General features: G+C 39.0%; 1 protein-coding gene across 8 annotated transcripts in view; it reads right to left on the bottom strand.

Annotated features, from left to right (window-relative positions):
• The window catches only part of CAMK4 (calcium/calmodulin dependent protein kinase IV), a 324433-nt gene that overhangs the window by 220398 nt on the left and 79287 nt on the right, over positions 1–24748 (bottom strand). For 5 of the 8 annotated variants that reach the window (XM_021084617.1, XM_021084620.1, XM_021084616.1 and 2 more), the window contains 2 exons: positions 13476–13556; positions 12469–12700 (listed from right to left, as the gene is read on the bottom strand). The exons of 1 other annotated variant lie outside the window; for it this stretch is intronic. In XM_021084617.1, coding sequence (XP_020940276.1) covers positions 12469–12629 — 161 coding nt within the window. In that variant the 5' untranslated portion in view covers positions 12630–12700; positions 13476–13556. Of the gene's footprint in view, positions 1–12468; positions 12701–13475; positions 13557–15299; positions 15410–24748 lie in introns of those variants that run through there. 2 more of the 8 variants (XM_021084619.1, XM_021084621.1) reach the window with 2 other exon arrangements.

Genomic DNA, 24748 nt, shown 5'->3' with positions numbered 1-24748 from the left:
TTGTGGTTTTTTTTTTTATTTTTTTAAAGAAGTGATTCCTTTATCATTTTAAAATTTAAATAATTTTAAATGAGTCCCTTTTAGCATTTTTACTTCCGCTAAAGGAAGCAAAGATGAGCAAATATAACAATGAGTACATGTTTCTAAAAAGAGATGAGGCATTTAAAAAGCACAAAGTAAGAATAAAAATTATCCAAGGATCTTCTAACACATTTACAAAGCCTTTGAAGCTTAGAGCGCTACTTATCCAAAAGCTGCTCTGTCTCTGCAACATACAGTAAAGAACTATGGAAGAAAACACAGATGTCTATACACTTGTGGCTAGAAGTTATCTTAGAGGTAGATTATCTAATCACAGAAGGTCACACTACCTCCAGTCATTCAGAGATAGGGGTCCTTTAAGACAGAGCAGCCTGATGAAAGACCAAAAGCCCCCAGCGTTATAAAAGGCTTTCAACTGCAGACACCTGGCTGGAACAACTGACTCACTCAACAGATATTTACTGAGTGCCCACTACATACTAGGCATTGCCCTAGGACTGGGGACACAGCAGTGAACAAAGGGGCAGAGGCTCAGCCCACAGAGGCTTACATTCTAAAGAGGGGGCCATGGGCATTGAATAAGTAATTTCACAGTGTACTGCTTTAGCAGAGGATCTGCATAAGGAAAACATCCTAAAAAAAAGAGAGATTTAAGAGTGTGCTTATTTCTGCAGCTGTTCATTTAATTTCTCTAATATTCGTTCATTCACTTGCTATCTCACAAACACTTATGAAGCACTTATGGGGGGGCAGCTCTGGTGATGAGGGCCACAAAGCATTCACCTGTAAGACATAAATGTGTGACATGGTATGAGAACGGGGAGGCAAGAGAAACCTATCACCTGGGGGGGGGGCAGGGTGACTATCCTGGAGGAATTAGAAAAAAGGACATTTCAGGCCATGAGAGTTTCACACACACAACATCACGGAGATAGGAGAATCCTTGAGGATGGCAGGTAAAAGAGGAGCACTGTATTCCAAAAACCTGGTCTTGAATCCCAGCTCTGCTCCCAGCTCCAGCTGTGTAAGCCTGAATGAGCTGCTTGACCACTCTGAGCTTCAGGCTCTTCTGAAAAATGGTGCTGGTGATGACTACCTTGTTGTATTACTGAAATAATTAGCAATGTACATAAAGACAGGAAAATTACAACAGAGTTCCTGGTGAACACTCCATGGTGGTAATTAGGAGAAGTGGTGGGCAGGCAAGTTGGGATCAGACCGCTAAAAGAGCCAGGTAAGCAGGACTATGGTATTTCCCCTGTAGCTACTTAATTTGGATTCATTGTCCCCTACCCACCTGTGCCCTGTCTGGGAATGATATTAAGCTTACATGCCAGCTATGGAGCTAAGTGTTTTTACATATGTGATCTCATTTCATCATCATAGCAATTTTGTGATGGATATACTACCACAATTTTCATTTTACAGATGAGTCTGAGGTCCAGTGTTATGCCCAAAGGCACAACCATCAAGTATCAATTTTGTCCTGCCTGTTTTCCTGCCTGTACCCTGCACCATCTAGCTTAGCTCTTAGTGCCTGCCTTGCTCAGCAGTCCTCCTTCATCTCCACTCTCAGGTCCAGAATGGTCTCCTTGCTGCCTAGTCTTAAAGATTTCCTGGGTAGCTACCTTGCCCAACTGTTCCCTCGGGCTGTGGCTCCCTAAGGATCACTCCCCTCTACCACCTGCCAGCTCAAGTGGGACTGGCACTCTGCTGCCCCCTCCTGGCCTAGGCCAGAACCTCATCTGCTCCCCAGGGGGGTTCTCAGCTCTGTCCTGACGTTTCATTTCCTTAGTGTCTCAAGATTTGAAATAACTATACCTTTTGCTGTGAATCACCCTGAGAATTTCCTCAGGTTTCCACTTCAGTCAATATGGCGACATCCACAGGTCAAGCTCTGTTTACCATGTGTTTAGTTCACTTCTAGATACAGGTTACACTCAGGAGAACTTCTCAAAAGTTTTCCTCATTGAACATTTTTATTAGCTCACATGTTCACATTTAGGGAAAAGGACCCACAGGAGCCACTAAAAATGTTTCCACTCATACAAGAAATCTTCATAGGCCAAATGACTGCACACTCTAAGAGGCCAGACTGATTTATTGAATTATCTATTTTGAATTTGGTTACATCTGATAACATAGTCTTATTTTCTCAGTGGTTGTCCTAACACGGAGATTTGAAAAAAAAATCACTTGAATGAATAGGTAGCAGTGTATTTACACCCTGTTAAAAATAAAACTTGGACTGACTAGTTGTCACAACTAAAGAACAATTTTGTACATCACTTAGAATTCCAAATGGAAGGTTGTCACTAAGTTAAAGCAGTCACTAACTCTCCTTTCAAGACAGTACAAGAAATAAGGCAGACTAAACTAAAAAGTAAGATTTTGTGCAATGAAGGGGGAAATGCAAGCAAAAGTCCCTATTGAATAGTTCATAAGCACTGAAAGTGGGAAGAAATCATTCAAATACTGCATTACAAGTAACAATAAATATCTGAACATAATTACAGATTTGCTATCTCTTACTCTTTTTCCTGGTTTGTAATATTAGTCAAATTCTGTCTATAATCACGACATGAATCAAGGAAAGTACAATTTTAACAAAGAATGCTACCACATACTAGTAGAGAAAAACAGTTACAAGCATGTCATATGCACTACTTTTTTAGCAAGCCATTCTCATCAAGAGTGTTATCTCAAGTCTAGGCTTTTTTATTTTTTGAAAAATATTTTTGTAACTGGTGAACTTTTCAAACATTTCACCCTGAAGCATGACTTAAGTAAGAGATTACAATGGATTTGTTCACCAGGTTTAAACTCGGTATCCTGTGACTAATGCTCACTACTCTTCAAGCCTTGCCCACCAAACACTTTAGGCAAATCCAGTCAGCTGCTTAAGCCAGCAGCTGACAAAACTCAGCATAAAGTGAGTTAGGTATTTTGAAAGTGAGGTTCTTGCAAATAATATAAATTTGGGGTTCAACAACAAAGAAATAGAAAATTCATTTAACCTTCTTGGGAGGTAAGCTGTATTCCTTTTCTCTTTTTTTCTGCTATGTGACTTTTTTGGTTATAATGGCAGTTAAGTCCTTATCAAAACCTTTCATCAGGTAGTCTTAAAATGCATAACAAGTGCACATATGCACCCACTTCCCCTTTCTGCACAAAGTCACACCTTGCATTGTGATTTTTTTGTTTGCGTTTTGATCTATGTACTTGCTTTAAAATCATTTTCACAATGTAAAATATTAATATTTAAATATAAGCAAAGAAGCTTATCAGTGACCACTTACAATTATCATTCTTTGATCCAGCAATCATCTAATAAAATGTTTTTGAGCACGTGCTCTCAAACTGTGTACATTTATGTACTTATACATGCATATGCTACTGAAACATTATATAATGTTCTTTCAAAACATTCAAAAACAAAAAAGCAAAAATTAGGAAAAGAAAATTAATACTGTACCCCATTATGCACCCCCTGGATATGAGCATCCCATTTTGGAGACCTCTGCTTCAGTCAACACATGAGTGACTGGCTTATTACAGCTCCAAAGTCTATTCAAAATAAACAGGAATAATTTTTTTCAAAAAATGCTTATTTAAACAATCTCAATTTTTAGAAATTCTTTTTATGGCTGTACCTGTTGCATATGGAAGTTCCCAGCCTAGGGATCGAATCAGAACAGCAGCTAAAGACCTACTCCTGACCTATAGCCAGAATTTAAGGTGACATCAGATTCTTAACCCACAGAGTGAGGCCAGGGATTGAAATCGCATCCTCAAAGAGACCATGTTGGGTTCTTAAGCTGCTGAACCACAACAGGAACTCCTAAACCACCTCAATTTAAAGGACCTTTATTAATCCATCTGAGATATATGCATAGCATATAGGATAACTCCACTTGCACATATTAGTAAACAGAAAAATGAATTAAACTACTTGAAGTAAATCTTTTATTGATAGATTATTTAGCATATTATTTTTGTTAAAACTGTCACTTCAAATATAAGAAAATGATCAAGCTGAAAACTATTTAATTGTTATATACGAAACAAATGACTCTCCAAAAATATTTGAATGTAAATGCTGATCATGGTATGGAAATTTAACTTAAATACACTTCAAGTAAAGCTACTCCATTTTCAAACACATGATGAATGGAGCTAGCCAATGTGCTATATGAGTAAAATATGCAATTTAGTTTCAACAGATGTAGAAAAAGAATAAGAATGCATTTAAAGTTTGTGCCCACTGGAATAAGCAATATTAGGTTAACATTGTCAAAGTAACCTTGAATAAATGAAGGCTTGATATCATTTTAACCTGAAATTCTTGTGTAACTGAGAAGGAGCAGAATTTTACCTTGACTGATCAAGGTTAGTGGTCAGCAAACCAGGGGCCAATGGAATAATATGACAGCCACTTGTTTTTGTACAGTCTGCAACTGAAGAATAGCTTTTACATTTTAAAATGTTATTTTAAAATCAGAAGAATAACATTTTATGATGTGAAAATTACACAAAATTCAAATTTCACTGTCATAAAATTTTACTGGAACACAGCCATGTGCATTGGTTTCTGTATTGTCTTCAGCTGTTTTCACCCAATTGTTAAGAGTTGAGAGTTGTCAAAGAGAACTGTGGCCCACAAAAAGTTACTGTCTGTCCCTTTATAGGCTCTTTACCCAGCCTAGGGAACTGATCTTAATCCTCTCAATCCCACACTTCCCCTTTCTTAATTCTAGTCATAGACTGTGGGAGGGTTCCTTTTTTCATTTTTTTTTTTTTTTAACCAAAGTGGTAAGTTCTGTCTTATCAACCCCCCTCACTTATCCACACCATGAATTAGTGGCAAGTTCTGAGTTCCACATCTTCAGCCCAAGACATAGTTGATTCTATAGCCACCTTTTGCTCTCATAATGGTTACTTTCTCTTACAATTTTGGTTTGTAGTTGACACAATTTTTTTTTTAATAGACTTTCTTTGGTCTGATAGCAACTTACCCTCCCAACCTAATATGCCATTACAATGTTAATGTTTTGTAAAGTCTGCAAAATAAAATGTATACCCCACATTTTTCTGCCAGTTTTTTTTTTTTTTTTTAAGAAGGTACTTTCCATCTGGTATGCTCTTCGCCAAAGCTCCATCTTGTTAAAATCCTGCCACATTTCATGGTCCAACCCTCCATGAAGTTACCTCAATCTTCCCAGTCAGAATTATCACTCTGTTGTAAAGACTGCTGTAATTTTCATTACCTCCATCTGGAATTAGCTTTATTTATTTGGTTATTTATCTCATATTCAATTTACTGTCAGTGCCTTATCAGTAGACTATACATCTTGAGGCCAAACATGTTTTATGTATCATATTCATTCATACTCTAGCCCCCTTGCCCTGCCACACACACATGCATACAAACCCAGCATAAACTGACTAGTTCATAGTTAATCAAATAGTCAGACCTGTAATAGAGAAGACTTTGAAGTGGTACAAAGGCATGGAATTATATAAGGAATTGAAAAATGTCAACATTATTCTCTTTGCAATTATTTTTCAATCATTTAGATTACATCAAGAAGGAAACCTCAATTTGTGCTACTATGGTTTTAACCCTGCTAATCTTTGATAATCTCCTTTTTAACAAAGAGAGAAAAATCCTCAGGCTTAGAGCCTTCTGTAGGCAAACATCTGTAGTTACAATTTAATAGAAATGCTTTGTTTTTATTGCAATTTATTTTTACAATATGCTTCTATTTATTGCATGAATAGTGGTTTTCAATTTAATGAAAATGAGTATTCTCAGTAAATCTAGGTTAACAAAAATGAGGTGATTTAAACAAAAATATTAAGCAAATTACAGCACAGGTAGTATACATATATGACAGAAATCAATGGTATTACATAAAAATAGGTGAAACATTTGGTTGTAGCAGATAATCAATACAGCCAAATGATTTTATCCCTCAACTCCTTATTACATCTACATGACTAAAAGAAAATAATGTAAAAGACTGGCTTCAAGCTTCCGAAGCTGATAGTTTTCCACAGGAAAAGGGGGTGACATTTGCTAATGCCTAGTTGGTTGTCACAACTGGTGGGAGTGGGAATGGTTGAGGCAGGGCTGCTACTGGCATCTAGTGGGCAGAGGCCAGGGACACTGCTAAACATCCTACGACACACAGGACAGATCCCACAGCAAAGAATTTTCTAACTTCAAATGTCTACAGTGCCAAGGTTGAGAAACTACTCTAAGAGCAAGCTCTACACATACTACCCTTTGCCCATCATTATGAATCACCCCTGTTCAGCACTCTGTCCTTATTTGATCTTTGCTACTGATAAGATTCTGAGGAAAATCTCCCACCCAGACCTTTAATTATTTTACATCACCCACACAGCCATTGCCCTCCATTAGCAATTAGAATTTTAAAAATAGACTACACTGAAGAGCACATGTCCTTTATACACTAATACTATGCCATCAATATAGATCTCACTTCCTAATTAAACCATTGGAGTTATAAAATTTTCAGATGATCCTGCATTACCAAATAGATTTTTTAAAATAATTAAGGTGAAGATTAATATATTTCAGTAAAACCTTGCTTCTAGCTGCTCCCGATTTCATCTAAAGTTATTCTAAGCCTGAATTATACAGTTCACTGATTCAACTAAATACTATATTTTGCAGAACAAACTCAACCTTGAAATTTGAAAAAAAAATATCTTTATTATATATGTTAGCTTTCCTGAAAGGGAATCTTAAAAGAACTATTTTTTAAGCTACCAAAAAAAAAAAAAAAAAAACCTCATTAACATACAACAATGTAACTAGTAGTTGAAACAGTTTACTTGGCTACCACTCAGTATTTTATTCTCAAAAGTATTACTGCAAACACATAATCCACACAGATGTGTCTGAGGGTAAAGTGTTTACAAGAAAGGTCTTTGAAGCTATTTTGTGGTTAGTGTTTTCTTTCTCTTTCTCTTTTTTTTCCAAGTAAAGTTCACCAGAACAACGAAGCAGATAGCACCTGCGTCTTTTTTTTTTTTTTTTCCAAATGAGAAGTTATTTTTACCCTTACAACAGTAGTTAAACATGGGAAAATAGTGTGCTCTTAAAGTAATGATCCTGTCATAATCTTCGCTTGACTTTAGGGCTCTTTACAATAAGAGTATTTCCAAATTTAGCATTTACTATGTATTAACTTTAGTGGTTGGCATAGCTTGGAGGCATTTCATATTTTTAAATTCAAGTTGATTGAACTTCTAATTCTGACACGCCTGTGGTAAAATGATAGTGAAGGTGAAACTGAATCCCTTTCATTTCAGAGCCACAAAGCACTCTGCCAAGAGAAAAGCAGCATTATTTTCAACACCTACAAACTACAGAGGTGGCAGTTATCAATACTCCCACTGTGAAGAAAGAAAACCAATGCTGAGTGAGATTAGGATCATAGTCACATAAGTGTTGGGGAGAAGACAAACAGGTCACCAGATTTCCCTTTCCCTGGGGTCACTAGAGCTGAGGTCATTACATCACAACCGACAGAGACCACATGCCCACTGTGCCTGGTGCATTTTATAATCATTCTTTCATTCTCCTTAAAATTATTTGCTGAGCATTTGCTGAGTACTAAGCACTGTGCTAGACAATGGATGAGCACACAATAGTGAACCAACCAAATCCACAGGCCCTGCCTTCCAGGACCTTGTAGTTAGTGTTGGAGCAAAATCTGCACAGCCCCAGTTTCTATTCTCCCACTTGCAACCCCACCTTGCTCCTAAGTCAACTGCCTAAGAAAAGTATCAGTTACACAAAAAATAAGAGGGGACTAAACAGGTATACTTTAAATTCCTAGTAAGATAAAAAAACAAACAAACAAAAAACAAACCACTACTCCAAAAGAGCTTAAGATACCAGTACAGTGTGTGTGGCAGGAGACGCATAGCCAGCTGTGAGGATACACTGGATAGGCCATGGGGCCCTAAAGTACCTGGTATAGGGGGAAGACCAAGAGCCTGAAAGGACTGGCTAAGAATGGTTCAGGAAGGGGTTTGAACAAACAGAAGGGAGAGAAGAAGGAAAGAAGAAGATCCGATTTCTCCCCAGACAGGAGCAATGGTTGGAGCCCATCTTTGAGAAAATGCACACTTTCCTGTTTACTTACAGGAAGCATTTGCTGCTATTACCTGGGGCCAAACTGAGGTGTTACCAAGTAGAATACAGCCCTGCTCAGGCCTCTGGATTCCTCTGCTCCACAGTGAAGGTGCCTCTGGTCTAGCCTCCTGTCCTACTCAGCCAGTCCAGAATACAATGCACAAAGCAGGTCTTATGGAGACACCAGAGTTTTTCCGAAAATATTTGGAAAGGGAAACTCAATAATGTTGGAGGTAAAGATAGGACAACTTTTTTTTCTACAGAGCTATGTAAGTGGACACTACTCAGTGTTACCAACTGGTCTGCAAAGCATCTTTCAAAAGGACTCTGCTTCATAATACGGCATATACAGATTTACAGTCTAAAACAGCACTTTTCAAACTGAGTCACAACCTACTAGTATCACATGGGTTCAGCCAACATTTGTAAGGAACTAGAATAAAATCAAACAATACAGGAGAGGAAATACTAGAGTATATTGCTAGTAATATGAATAAACATTGTTTTATGAAGCTTTTTCCACTTTATTTTTTTATTTTTATTTTTTTTTTTTTGTCTTTTTTTTTTTGTCTTTTTTGTTGTTGCTATTTCTTGGGCCGCTCCCGCAGCATATGGAGGTTCCCAGGCTAGGGGTTGAATCGGAGCTGTAGCCACCGGCCTACGCCAGAGCCACAGCAACGCGGGATCCGAGCCGCGTCTGCAACCTACACCACAGCCGGATCGTCAACCCACTGAGCAAGGGCAGGGACGAAACCCGCAACCTCATGGTTCCTAGTTGGATTCGTTAACCACTGCGCCACGACGGGAACTCCCTTTTTTCCACTTTATACACACCTGTGACTCACTACCTAAATCTATTTGGTTCTGGAGCAAGAATACACAGAGCAAGGGATTCTATATAATTACACTTAAACTGGGTTGCCATATAAGTGAATCAAGTCGGGAGGGGCAGGTATTGAAGGTCACTAGCCTAAAGAAACTATAGTTAAGTGGAATGGAAACTTTTTATAAAAGTGATTCCAAAAAAATTAATTTCTGCTCTGAAAAAGTGTGCAGAATAACTTTTTCTCAAAATATTTCAAATCTGTGATCTTCATACTCTCATTCTCTTATCTTAACTATCTTTCATTTGGTTTCTCTGAACTTGTGTATATGGGAGAGGGGGAGAGAGATCTGATTTTGTTACAAATATTCTTTCAATCTTATACAACAAATGGAAACAAAAAGCAAGAGATAACTGAAGACAGAATGTGAGCTTGAACGCACAGGGCCAAACCCTCACCAGAGAGCAGCCCAGGACAAATATGTCCCTTCAATGTGCCAAAGCACTGGACAGAATCTAGGACAGAGGCAGGCTCCCTTCTTCCTTGGAAAGGCCTTTTAAAATGTTACTTTCTCAAATCTCTGGGCAAAGGACCAACCACTCTCTAGGAAACGGAGTCCTGAATAGGAAAATGGCCAATTCATCTTTTTAAGTAGAACTGAATTTGTTGGTGTATCATGATTTTTATAAACTTTTAAACAAATTTTAAAAACAAAGCAGTATTTTCAAATGTGGTTTGGGGGGAAGAAATCAGTTTTGCCTGAAACTCTTAAATAATCACTCTTAACACCATTCAACCCCTGCCTTACTCTCTTCCTCCCCAAAGAAAGGTGTCACATCTACCTCTATCTTAATGGCTACATGTGGATCAGTGCTGCCAGCACCATCCAGGGGCTTCAGACGGTTCAAAGCTTGGGAATTTTGTTCCCTGAAATCCCCAAATATATCCTCAAGGTATGCTGACCTGATGGTCATATGTCTAATCTTCTTGAATTCTGGAGTCATTAGCTTACCACATTTACTTGTAATAGATTAATCTATTACTGAATCTACACTTTATCAGCTCCTTATCTGGAAAGGTCTACACCAAAGAACTAACCACAGTGGCAGCACACATCAGGAGCATTGTTCTCTTATATCTTAATGACAACTGTGTTACTAATAAATTAAATGTTTTGGCTTTGGAGTCACCACTGGTAGGGAGATTTGGCCCAAGACTGGGAGTAAAGAGAGTAAAGATTTGAAACCAACTGACTAAGCCTCAACTTTATCGCTAGTGCAGGAAGGAAGAAGCCTTTTGTCACTCAGTCCACACCTAAAATTATACTCCTATTGCATCCTCTGGCTTTACAGAGTCTTAGTAATTATATCTGTAATATGGCTGCTTTATGTTTTAGGTTTATTTTGTTGAAAAAAAAAATAACTTTGGTCATGAAGAATATTTCTCGGTCTCAACCAAATGGAGTAATAAGCATGTACCTCGCCAATACTGCCATCTACAGAGAACTTACCTAACATACATGAATACTGAAAAAGAGAAGTACGAACTTTTCTTAAAATATGTTAATTGTGATTTTCATGACAATCAAATGACTAGACAGCAGAGAATCTTAGCAATATATAGTTGATTTATATTTGTGCTCCAAAATTCACTGAAAAAGCTTTTTACAAAATATAATAAACTTCAAGTTTTTTACAAAATATAATAAACTTCAAATTCCTTAGGTTTTCTCTAGGAAATCTATGATCCTGCATATGTATACAAATGGCAGTTTATTTTTCTACCCACTTTCCCATTCCTTAAAGGAAATTTCTTGAGCTTCCCAATAGTGAAGCTTATTCACAAAGACAATGTGTACTGATGGTAGGTCAGAGCCAATTAGGGGCATCTAAGGTAAACGTTACTCAGAAAACAGATTTGATGGTTGGACAGTCCGTGTAGCACCATCATATACTTCCTCTACTAGTTGGCAGTTTCTAAAACTCACCAAGTAAACAATTTTAAACAGATTATCACTTTAATCAGAAGTTTACAATGTCCACTGCAGCTCATCATACAATTATGCAGGCTACAAATCTTACAGGAGACATTTCATTCTTAGCCTACTAGGGAATGCACACAGTAACAGATCTTCAAATGAGCAGAGAAAAACTTGCCCAAAACAAGAGCATTATCCAATGCTCAAATACTTTGAAACATTTTTTTAACAGTGTCAACTCTTAAATTTTCATTCACAAGTTTTGCCTCTCTTACACACTCTCTACACTCTGTGAGCCATTAACAGTAGTAGCAACTTGAAGGGGAAGGGTTATCCTTAACACAGTCCCACTAAGTACTAGCATCCAGAATCTCACCCTGTAGTCTCCAGTAGCATAACAAAGAAAATGGTTGTTAGCTAAACTCCAGCAAAAAAAGAGAATGGAAAATAAAATTGCAAAGAAATATTAAGTACAGAAGCTTCAACTTGTTAACTGTTGACATTACATCTTTAGATTCCCTACAATAAAGGGCCTGATTCTAAAATGAGCATTGAAAAGAAGTCTCCTTACCTATGGATAACAGAAAGGAAAGATGAAAAAAGAGGAAGGGAAAGGAAAGAATAATTTTCAGTGGATAAAAATATGAGGACATATGGCATTATTCACATGGCAAAACCACTACGTTTCTGGATCTACAGAGGAGGGATGAGGGACATTTCTGCAACCCCAGGGAGATGGCTTTTTGCATACATAATATAAATAAATCACTCCAGCATATGAAAGAAGAGTAGCAAAACTCTTCACTAATTACCACTGCCTATACCCCATGTGCTGCATTTTCTTTAAAGCCACACTAGTTCATTATTCTGCCTTCAACTCTCTTAAATGATTCATCCCCCATCACTCCTGAGCAGACTCTGCAGGGAAGCTAGTGTTTAAGTTTAATTTCTAGTGCCACTTGCTTTTTGGAAAGCTTGATGAGGGAAAGGAGGAAGAATCGAATTTAATAATTCTGTCATGATTTGGAGAGGTACCCTCCGCCTCCCACCCCAAAAAATAACTAGACAAACAGGACCCTCTGGCAAGCTATAATCGTGAGCTAAGACACCAATTGGGAAAGCAGGGCCCACGTGTGGTGAGAACTGTCACCCAAGGGAAGTGGCAGCCGGCGAGGAGGAGGAAGGGTGGGAGAGAGTGGGGCTGCTGCTCGCAGCTGTACTGGCCTGGGTGCTCCCAGGGAGACCCAACCAGCACTTAAATGGTGCTGAGCTCTCTCCCCGACACGAGGTGGGTAGAAACCAAAGGACAGGGAGGCCAGCACCCGCATCCTCCGAAGCTGTCGCCGCGAAAGGGACAGCCCCCTGTGTGCACCGCGGGCTTCCCTAGAAGCCCAAGTCTGAGAGCGGGGCGCCCGGCTCCACGACGTTCAGCTCGCCCCCATCCGCCTTACCGTCCCAGTTCCGACTCCACCTCGAAGAAATCGCTCAAAGCATCCCTGTTGGAACCGTCGATCCAGTAATCTGGGATGAGGCTCCCGGTTACCGGGGCCACACTGGCGGTGACCGAAGAGCAGGACGAGGCGGAGCAGGAGGGCACTGTGACTTTGAGCATCTTCGCGGCGGGACTCCGGAAGCCGGGGCCGCTGTCGCCACCGTTGCCGGAGCGAAAAGCCCCGCCACCGCCTGTAGACGCAGGAGCGAGAGGTGGCGTCCTTCACACACGCACACACCCACCACCGCCACCTCCCCGGCGCCCTCAGCCGCGCTCGGCTGCGACTCCCTTTCGGCACAGTCGGGAGGAAGGGTGGTCAGAGCAGGGGGAGAGGAACTGCGAGAGGGTGTGAAGGGAGAACCCTAGACTCTGCCAACCAGAGAGACAGAGAGAGAGAGAAGAGGCGGAGGCAAGGCACAAGAGAAAGGTTCCCTCCCCCTTCGCTCCTTCCCTCCCCACCTTCACTCCTCCCTCTTACGAGCCTTTCCAACCCCCCTCCCTTTTTTCTCTTCTCCCTCTCCGGCTGTGGCTGTGGCTGCGGCGGTGCCAGCTAGGGCGGCTCCGGATGCAGGAGCTTGGGTAGGCACAAGGACCTGAGCATCATCCCACACGCCCTCCTGCAGGAGCCGGGAGCCTGGAAGGGACTGCACGAATTAGGATACCCGTTCTGGGAGTGGCGGGTCCCCAGCGTGCTTTGAGAGCACATGGGCCCTTGTGGCCAGCAGGATGGTGAGAAAGGGACCTGGTTGTTGTCGCAACTCATCTCCTCTTAAGCGCGTCTAGGTGGCAGCCCCTCCCAACCAGCACGAGCTAACAGCCATCCTTTGCTCCTCCTTCTATCAAAGGTTCTAGTGATTGCTGGGGAGGGTGTTCTGTGGTCTACGACCCATGCAAGGGCTCCTGTGCCTAGAGCCAGTGAAAGGTGAAGGAAAAGGAAGTGCCTGGATCCATGGTGACCTGACTCACCTTTGAATGAAGTCTTCAGTTATAATAGACACTGTGGTGCTGCTGCTGCTGGCACTGCCTCCTTTGGAACTGTTGGAGCTCCTGAAAGCAGGTATTTGCTATGTTTAGCTGACTTTGCACTTCTGAAGAAGGCTAGCAACAGAAGTGACCCTGAGAATTACAGGTCTGGAAGGGCCCTGTGGAAGCCAACTTAAGGCAGGACTTGTCATCACCCAAGACAGAGAAGATAGCTACATTTAAACTCTTTCCTTTTCCCAAGATTTGCGACCCATCATAAGCCTTCTAATGTCTGCCTATCAACTTTCAGGCTATCCTTCTAAGTACCGGTTAAATCTTTATCATTTATATTTATACTCCTGAGCATTTTTTTTTCTTTTTAGATTTTGGTAAAGATGAACAACAATCAGTCATTATATTCTGTAATAAATCTTTGCATGTATAAGGACATATCACATCTCATTTCTGGCTAAATAACTCTTTTATTTTTATTCAAACTATTTTTTTTTTTTTTACTTTCCCGCAACATGCACTAAATTCTTCTCAGTGCGTCCTCATTCCTGATTACAATAGTAAACACAATGGTCCAATGGTCTCTCCTATTAGTGATTACTTTCTTACTCCTAAGAGCTTTTGTGATATATATAGAGAGAGGGAGATAGATATAGATATTACTACTACTTTTTTTTTACTGCTGCACCTTTGGCATATGAAAGTTCCCAGGCTAGGGTTGAATCTGAGCTGTAGCTGCTGGCCTATACCACAGCCACAGCAATGTGGGATCCTTAACTCACTGAGCAAGGCCAGAGATCAAATGCACATCTTCAGAGACACTATGTCGGGTTCTTAATCCGCTGCTGAGACACAATGGAAAGTCCTTGTGCCATATTGGGACTACCATCCCACCAGCCCACCCTGGGCAAAGAGCAAAACCAGAAAACCAAAAATCTAACCAATTAATTATAGGAATGCTATCCTTAGTTGATTGGAAATGGAAAATAAATACAAAAACTATTCTTCACAGGTAATTTAATGAAGATTAGCATATGATCAGGTTTACAAATAGCCTAAAGAACAGAAAGTATATGCAGATTCATACAAATTCAAATACTGAATTATATGGTGAAAGACTGAAAATATTTACATGACTTGTTTCTTTTCAGAAAATGAATTCACTAATCCTCCTTTTAGAAAACCAAGTTCAAACTAATAAAGGTCTTGAAAGTAAATTCTAGCTCTTACTAAGTGCTTCCCTTTGCCTTGCACTGACCACTGGAGGGATGGGCATGCAGTACTGGTTAGGCTATTTTTATTCAGACTCTTTTGAGGAGTCCTTAAGTGGCAGTGCTGCATGTAGATTCTTGTCTGTTGTGAGCAATTCTTTTACAATATAAGTCCAAAGTAAGCATATTACATTGAAAGAGATGTTAAGCCTTTTTCTTCCTTCTCTATTATGGAACAATAGCTAGAGAAATACCATTTCATGGTACAGAGGTGATAGCAGAATTGATATTTACAATCAGCATTGGTTTAGTCATTTGACACCTATGCATTGTACAACTGACTTTTGTAGAAGTGATATTAGCTGAAGTTTAAAAAGAAGGTATTTGGTTTCATGCAGTTTATAGTTAGTTAAAAACTGAAGATGAAAAAAATTTAAACAAATGGAACAGGAATAGAATCCATGCAATTAATTGTCACTCATTATGAACTATCACCTATAAAATCACAGAAAAGGAACAGAGACATATAGCCACAAAAAGAGAGGGAGAAATAATATCAACTAAAACTGTGAATCTTGGAACATACGAACAAATGGTAACTCACTTAGAAGACTGGATAGACTTGAAACCCAGATTTGTAATGGGAAAAGCCAATATGAAGAAACAATTCTTAACACAGAATTTCAGAAATGTTCATTGGAGTACCAGATCTTTCTAAAAGTGGAATGGAGAATAAGATATTAGTTAGTTCAATGTTTTTTATAACAAGCTTTTAGGGGAGTTCCCACTGTGGCTCAGCAGGTTAAGAACCTCACTAGTATCCATGAGGATTCAGGTTCGACCCCTGGCCTTACTTAGTGGGTTAAGGGTCCAGTCCATGAGCTGTGGTGTAGGTTACAGATGTGGCTCAGATCCCACATGGCTGTGGCTGTGGTGTAGGCTGTCAGCTGCAGATACGATTTGATCCCTAGCCTCGGAATTTCCATATGCCCCACATGCAGCCCTAAAAAGACAAAAAAAAAAAAAAAAAAAAAAAAAAACCAAGAAGCTCTTAGGCCCCTACATTTCCTCTATCATTCACAGCCAAAAACCACACTTTCCAAGCCTTTTGAAAAAAGAGTAGATTTATTCTTTAATCTTCCTTTTGTTCAATCTTAAACCAAAAATGGGAGTTCCCATTGTGGCTCAGTAGTTACAAACCTGACTAGTATCCATGAGGATGCGGGTTTGATTCCTGGCGTTGCCCAGTGGGTTAAAGATCCAGCTGTGGTGTAAGCTGCAGATGCAGCTCAGATCCCGAGTTGCTGTGGCTGTGGCACAGGCCGGCAGCTGCAGCTCCAATTCAATCCCTAGGCTGGGAACTTCCACATGTGGCATATGTGGCCGTAAAAAAAAAAAAAAAAGCAAAAAATGAAATATGTCTTAGATCATAAGGCACAGGTATATACTTGAAACAGGGGGATTCATAAAACTCTATATAATAAACAGTGAGACTCTCAGGTCCAGTCAGCTCCCAGAATGCTGGAAAACAGTCTTATATCTATCACAGTCCCAGCCATACAGAAATTGGAAGATTTCTCAGTAAGAGATCTAAATAATTCAAGGGGGAAGGGGGAATCTGTGGATACCAACAGTTAGGATACCTCCCAACTCCAATAAGGGATCTTGATTTCTGTCAACATCTCACAGTGAAGTCCATCATTGAACAGGATCAATGACCCAAAGCTACTAATGAGCTATTTCCTTCCTTACTCTAATGCAAATGGACAAGGTTCCATTCTGATATGGCTAGTTCCCACTGGAGATTCCCAATGGAATCGTTGGACTCTCTGGAGCTCTGGGACGCAGGTTTGATCCGTGGTCTGGCACAGGTCACAAGTGAGATGCATATCAGATCCTTGGCCTGGGAACGCCATATACCACTGGGCAGCCAGAAAAAAAAAATTCTGATATGGTTAAGTATCTGATATGTTTAACCTTTCTTCATATGACAAATATACACTCTGAACTAAGTTATAAAAAGAGTTATTTAAATATGCAGAAAGATCCAGCAAAATCAGAAAACTGGAAATGAGGTAACTCATGAAAGAAAGGAACTCTTCTGATTAAAATGCACATTTACTCAGCTTTTCTTCACAGAGCTCTGCAGGCAGCATAATTCTTAGTAGCTGGAGGTATCAAAAACAGAATTCAACGCTGACAGAGAGCCTAAAAATTAAAGAAGAAATTCCAGAAAGACAGGACCACAGTGAAAGAACCAAAAAATCTACATATAAACTATGCTCAAACACTACGCTAACCTTTGATTTAAGCATATGTGTGGAAGATTCCGAGGAGCCCAGCAAAATGCACCAAGCAAAACTGAAGGATTGGAAAACTGAGGAGAAATCTTAGCTGTTCTTCACCACAGGGGAGACATGATTTTGGAGTATGAATCCCACCAAATTTAATTTGAAGGAGAAAAAAAAATCTCCTCAGTAAAAAGATAACGGCATTCAAAAAGAAGTCTATAGCAGTTCCCTTGCGGCCCAAGAGGTTAAGGATTGGGTGTTGAAGTGTTGCTGTAGCTATGGCGCAAATTTGATCCCTAGCCCAGGAACTTCCACATGCCACATGAGTGTGGCAAAGAAAAAAAAGACTATATATGTGAAGTGGTAGGAAAATGTGAACCATAATCAAAAGAAAAATCAATCCACAAAAACAAACCCCAAGATGATTCATAAGTTGATATTCACAGACAAATTATTTAAAATAGCTATTCTAAACATGTTCAAATAATTAAAGAAAATGATACATAATTACTGTACAGATGGGTAATCCTATCGGAGATATGAAAACTATTCAAGAGAAATAACTGGAAATTTAGGAACTAAACAAGCAAACTATCTGAAATTTGAAATAAAAAATCACACAAAGGGCTTACAGAAGTATGCAGATTGCAGAAAAAGGGGTGGGTGAACATGAAAATAGAATATGGTATCCAGCCTTCAAGATTATTCCCACTGGAGTCCCCTTGTGGCTCAGCAGGTTAAGGATCCAGTGTTGTCTGTCACTGCTACAGCTTGGGTCACTGCTGTGGTATGGGTTTGATCCCTGGCCTGGGAACTTCCACATGCTGTAGGTGTGGCAAAAGACAGAGAGAGAGAGGTCATTTCCACTGATTTTCACTTCCTAGTATTCATGCCCTTCTGAGTTTACCTACCACATTAAATTAGAGTTGACCTATGTAACAAAGAGAAGATAGTGGAAGTGAAGGTGTGTGATTTTCAAGGTCATTGCATTGCAAAAGCATTGCCGAATTCTGCCTTGATCTTGTGGAATGCTTATTCTGAGGGAAGCTATGACATGAGGAAACCCAAAGCGGCCCCATTGAGTGCTGATGGAAAGAAGAACCAACTTGCTAGTTACATGAGTAAGCCAAATTAAAGTAGACTCTCCAGCTCCAATCAAGCCTTCAAATGACTGTATCTCCAGCCAATATCTGATTGTAACTTCACGAGAGATCTCAGCTGAACCCACTCAAAATTTCGGAATTTCAGATAATTCAGAATTCTGAATTCATAGAAACTGTGAGAGCTAAATGGTTGTTGCTGCTATGTCATGAAATTCTGAAGTAATTTGTTATACATAATATAGAACTGATTAAAAATGTAGCTATGAAAATAATCCAATCTAGAGAACAAATAATTGTTTTTTTTAAAAAAATGAACAAGTCTCAATGAATTTTTGGACAATATAAAGATATTTAGCTTGTAACTGAAGTCCCAGGAGTAAAGGAGAATGATTCAGGAAGAAAATTTATTTGAAGAAAATAATGGCTGAAATTTTCTCAAATTAGGTAAACATCAACTTACAGATTCATGAATTTCAGAAACCTAAACAGAATAAATAGAAATGAAACCACATCTAGGTCCATCTAACTCGAATGCTTGAAAACAAGAGATTTTTTAAAAAACTTTTGAAAGCATCCCCTTCTGGGGGGGGGAGGGGATATATTCTATATTAAGGAAAGTAATACAAATGGCACATGATGGCTAATCAAAATAATTAGGATAAAAAAACACAGAATTAGATTCTAAAGTTTTTTAACTTTGAAGATATTTAACTATTGAAAGAAAAAAACCCTACAGACCCAGAATTCCATACTAAAGGAATATTTTTAGGCTGAAGGAAAAGAAACAAGAAGGAAACTCAGATATACAGAAAGAAATGAAGACGGCAGAAACTGAATATATGTGTAAATGGAAAAGGCTATATTTCATATTCTTCTCTTATTTAGAAGACAAATCATGGTTTAAAGCAACACTTATAACACTGAATTTTGTGGTTTATATGTAGAGGTAAAACGTGATATAAAATACTACATACAATTCCTCCTAAATAATATTCAAGGAGAGGCAAAGTGAAGTGATAGAATGCAGATCGCGGTGCTCAGGGTCAAGGTAGGGTAGAGGAGTGAATGAACATGGGTTTGAAGGGATTTGGGTGGTGACACAAAGTTCTCTGTCTAAGTTTGATGGTTAGTACATGATTTTATGCATTTGTCAAAACTCTAGTTATACTTTTAAAATTAATAAATGTTATTGCATGCAAACTGCATCTCAATAAAGCCAATTAATAACTGTAATACCAACACTTGCAATTATTTGATTTTAGGTAAAGTTAAAAGTCCATAAATGTTGAAAAGAAAGACATTAAGTTGTTACCATTTACAAATGACTTGATTTTTACATAAAAAATCCTCAAATTTGACTTAGATTTCTAAAATTAATAAGTGAACTTGGTAATGTCACAGGGTACAAGGTCAAAAAAAAAATTCTAGATTTGGCTTAGATTCCTAAAATTAAGAAGTGAATTTGGTAAAGTCACAGGGTACAAGGTCAGAATAAAATAACCAACTGTATTTCCACATACTAGCAGGAAACAACTGGAAATTCAGTAACATTTCAATTAAAATATAATAAAAGGAGTTCCTAGTGGCCTAGCAGGTTAAGGATTCAGCACTGTCACAGCTGTGGCTCAGGTCACTGCTATAGTTTGGGTTCAGTCCCTGGCCTGAGGAACTTCCACATGCCACAGGCAAGGATGAAAAATTAAATAAATAAATAATAAACAGATAAATAAATAAATATAATAAAAAAACATAAAATACTTATGAATACATTTCAACAGAAGACATTCAAATCTTTTACAGTAAAAGCTACCAAATACTTCTAAGAGAAATCAAATAAGATTCAAATAAATGGAAAGATATACCATGTTCATTGACTGGAAGACTCAATATTGTCAATAAATCAATTTTCCCCTAATTGAGATGCAGGCAAATGCTAGTAGGCTTTGTTCGGAAAAACTGAAAAGTTTGAGTGATAATGTTTAAAGAAACAAAAATACCTGGAATATAGAAACAATTCAAAAAATGATCAAAGTTTAGGTCTCATTCTGATTTCAAAACTTACAATAGAGCTACAGAAATAAAGACAGCTGGTAATGGTGTAAGGAAAGAATAGGTAGGGAGTTCTTGCTGTGGCTCAGCAGTAATGAACCCGACTAGTATCCATGTGGACACAGGTTCAGTCCCTAGCCTTGCTGTGTTAAGGATCCAGAATTGCCATGAGCTACGGTGTAGGTTGCAGATGTGGCTCAGATCCTGCCATTGCTGCAGATGTGGTGTAGGCCAGCAAGCTCTGATTCTACCCCTAGCCTGGGAATCTCCATATGCCATGGGTGTGGCTCTAAAAAGATGAAGAAAGAAAGATTAGGTCAACAGAGAAGAGTAGAGTTTAAAAGTAAAACCATATACATGTGGTCAATTAATTTTTGAAAAAGGTATCAAAGTAATTTAATTGGCAAAGACAAGTCTTTTCAATAAATAGTACTAGAACAATTGCATAAGTATAAAAAAAAGATGGGAGTTCCCGTCGTGGCGCAGTGGTTAACGAATCCGACTAGGAACCATGAGGTTGCAGGTTCGGTCCCTGCCCTTGCTCAGTGGGTTAACAATCCGGCATTGCTGTGAGCTGTGGTGTAGGTTGCAGACGCGGCTCGGATCCCGCGTTGCTGTGGCTCTGGCGTAGGCCGGTGGCTACAGCTCCGATTCAACCCCTAGCCTGGGAACCTCCATATGCCGCGGGAGCAGCCCAAGAAATAGCAACAACAACAACAACAGCAACAACAACAACAACAACAACAACAAAAGACAAAAAAAAAAAAAAAAGATGAACCTCAATATTTTCCTTGTACCACAGACAAAAATTAAATTAAGGTAGATCATAGATGTTTGCATATAAGCTACAGCTACAGTGGCACTTTTCAAAGAAAACATGGAAGAGTATCTTCAGGATCTTATAGCCGATAAAAATATCTTTGACACAGAGAGCTCTAAACGAAAGAAACTAAAAACTGGAATTTATCAAATTCTAAAACTTAAGTACAGCAAGAAACACAATTAAGAAAATACAAACAGAAGCCACAGACTGGAAGCAAATATTTTCGATACAAATATCTGACAAAGAATATGTATCTAGAATATATAAAAAATTTACAGAAATCAATTTTCAAAAAAATAAATGATTAAAATATTTATGGAGTTCTCTTGTGGCTCAGCAGGTTAAGGATCCAGCACCATCACTGTAGCAGCTCTGGTTTCTACTGTGGTGTGGGTTCAATCCCTGGTGGGGGAACTTCTGCATGCCATGAGCATGGCTAAAAAATATGTAAATAAAATAAAAGATTTCTGTTGTCTGCTCAGGAAAAAACACTGTTCTGACCCTTATACTACAACCAAAAGCCAAAATGCAAGATCAAGATTTTCATGAAACTTTCAGAAAATTGAGTTTAGAGGAAAACCAAGCAGTCTAAAATCTAAAGAGAGACAAGTGTCCATAAGGAAAGATAGCAGCTGCTTACCTGCAGCAAACACAGTCTATACCAGTAAGAATTTGATATGAAGACTTAACAAATTGATGGATATTGAACATGAGTTCACAAAAATATGACTATGAAATCCTGGGAGCCACACATATAAAAGGTGTTCACATCTTCTTGCAGGCTTTTCTTCACAAACTATATGGGGCACACAACAAATGATGGTTAAAAGTCCTGAAAAAGTAAGCCTTGTAATACACCTGGAGGGGAAGAACAGCAGCTACTGTGTCTACAACAGTGCCTACTGACATTAGTCAATAGCAGATGGGGAAAAGTCATAGGAAAAATCTCTATACCCTAGAGGGAAAAGCAGGAATATGTCCTGAAAACCAAGTACAAATGGTAGAAAGGCAAAAGCTCTAAGAAGGTCACATTCCCAAAACTCAGGAACACAGGGGTTACGTAAGACTACAGTTTGATCAGGACAGACACTGTCCTCTCTGCTTCCACCACCATGCTAAAAGCATTGAGTAACAAGTAACAGTGAAATACTGATAGGAGATTTATAAGAGCAGGGAGACAGACATTCTTCATGGCATGTTGCAAATAGAAGACTAAAAGCTAAGGGTAGAAGAGATGAAGAGAAAAATGCTTGGGAAAACTAGCTCACATTCCAAACAAGACTTAGGGAGAGGAATATGAAGCATACCGTGTGATGAGAATTAGCACAGCATGAATAAACTGCAAATTCAACCAAACTCCTCACTAGATTACTCAAACTCATACACTAAATGCCTAGCAGAAGGGATACATAAAGTCTATTTACCTCATTCTATTGTCCAACACAAGAGGCACAGCTTTCAATACAAAATTATGGGGTAAATAAAATGGCAAGAAATAAACAACCTACTGCTAAGAAACAAAGCTATAGCCCAAACCAGACCCAGATATGAAGGGGATGTTAGAATTATCTGATAGAGATATAAAAATGATTATTATTATAATCATTAACAACTCTACAAATAACAAATGCTAGAGAGGGTATAGAGAAAAGGGAACCTACCTACACTGCTGGTGGGAATGTAAACTGGTACAACCACTGTGGAAAACAGTAAGAAGATTCCTCAGAAAATTAAATATAGAATTACCATATGATCCAGCAATCCCACACCTGGGCATATATCCAGAAAAACTATAATTTGAAAAGATACATGTACACCCCTTTGTTCACGGAAGCACTATTCATAAGAGCCAAGACATAGAAACAACATAAATATTTACTGACAAATGAATGGATTCAGAAGTTGTGGTACATACATACAATGGAATACTACTTGGCCAGTAAAAAGAATGAAATAATGCCATTTGCAGCAACATGGATACAACTAGAAATCCTTATACTAAGTGAAGTAAGTAAGAAAAAGAAAGACAAACACCATATGATAGCACTTATATGTTGAATCTAAAACATGGCACAAATGAACCTATCTACAAAATAGAAATGGACTCACAGACATAGAGAACAGAACTGTGGCTTTATTAATCATCAACAAAAAGAATAAACTACTAACATACATAGAAACATGAATGAGCTTCAAAAACATTAAGGTGATTAAAAGAACTCAAACCCCAAAGATTTATGTATTGTATGATTCTATTTACTTGGAATTCTGGAAGAAAAACTGAAAGTAAAGTGCCCACATTAAGATATATCTGGGTGCAATTTTCTGGAAAGAATCAGATCATCTACAAAGAAACAATAGTTATAATTTCTTCACACTGAATGCTGGAAGACAATGAAATAATAACTTTAAAATTCAAGTGAAAACTGGTTTTGAACCTATATAGTATGCCCAAACAACTAGCATTTCAAATAAATCAAAAGAACAGATATTTTCAAATATTAAGGTATTCAGAAAATGGATCATCCTTTCATTCTCTCAGAAATAATCACTATAGATGGACAGGATTAAGATGGCAGAGTAGAATGACTGGAGCTCAACTTCTCTCTTGAAAACAACAAAATTACAACCAAGTGCTGAATAACCTTCAACAAAATAGACTGCAAACTACCAAAAAAGATACCCTATACCAAAACATAAAGAGAGGTCACCATGAGATGGTGGGAGGGGCAATTACATGATATAAGCAAGCCCACACCCCCCAGGTGGGTTGCCCACAGACTGGAAAGTAACTGTATCACACAGGCTCACCCACAAGAGTGAGTTCTGAGCCCTACATCAGGTTCCCATGCTTGGGGTCTGGCATTGGGAGAAGGAACCACCAGAACATTTGGCATTGAAGGCCCAGGGGATTTGTGTGCAGCAGCTCCACAGGACTGGGGAAAACAGAGCCTCCACTCTTGAAAGAGTGGGGGGCAAAGAAGAGGCTCCATGGGCAAAGAAGAGGCTCCATGGATAACTGGGTCAGACCTGCCTGTGGATCTTGGGAGGATCTCCTGCGAAAACAAGGGGTGACTGTGGCTTGTTGTAGGGGAAGGACATTGGAAGCAAAGGTCTAGGGAATAACCATCAGTGTGAACTCCCTTGGAGGTGGCCATTTCGGAAAAATATGTCCTCATCCATCAGGGCTTAGAAGCTCCAAACCAAACAACAAACCAGGTGGGAACACAGCCCCACCCATCAGCAACAGGCTGCCTAAAGACCTCCCAGGCACTCAGCCATCACAACCAGAGACAAAGCCCCACCAACCAGAGAGATAAGAATCAGTTCCACCTTCTAATGGGCAGGCACCAGTCACTTCCACCAGGAAGCCTGCAACAAGCCCATGTACCAACTTCAGTCACAAGGGGCAGACACCAGAAGCAAGAGAGGCTACTACCCTACTGCCTGCAAAAAGGAGACTACACAAAAATCTATACAAAATGAAAAGGCAGAGAATTATGACTCAGATAAAAGAACAACAACAACAAAAAAGAAACAGAAAAACAGCTAAGTGATCCATGAAAAAGACTTCAGACTATTGATAGTAAAGATGTTTCAACATCCATGAAAAAGACTTCAGACTAATGATAGTAAAGATGATTCAAGATCTTGGAAATAAACTGGAGGCAAAGATTGATAAATTATAAGAAACACTGAACAAATAAATAGAAGATTTAAAGATTAAGCAGGAAGAGTTGCAAAATACAATAAATGAAATAAAACAATTCAGAAGGAACCAACAGCA

Source organism: Sus scrofa, chromosome 2 (assembly GCF_000003025.6).
Source record: "Sus scrofa isolate TJ Tabasco breed Duroc chromosome 2, Sscrofa11.1, whole genome shotgun sequence".
NCBI lineage: Eukaryota > Metazoa > Chordata > Mammalia > Artiodactyla > Suidae > Sus > Sus scrofa.
The sequence above is the reverse complement of the archived record's forward strand: the minus strand, read 5'-3'. Positions and strand labels throughout refer to the sequence as shown.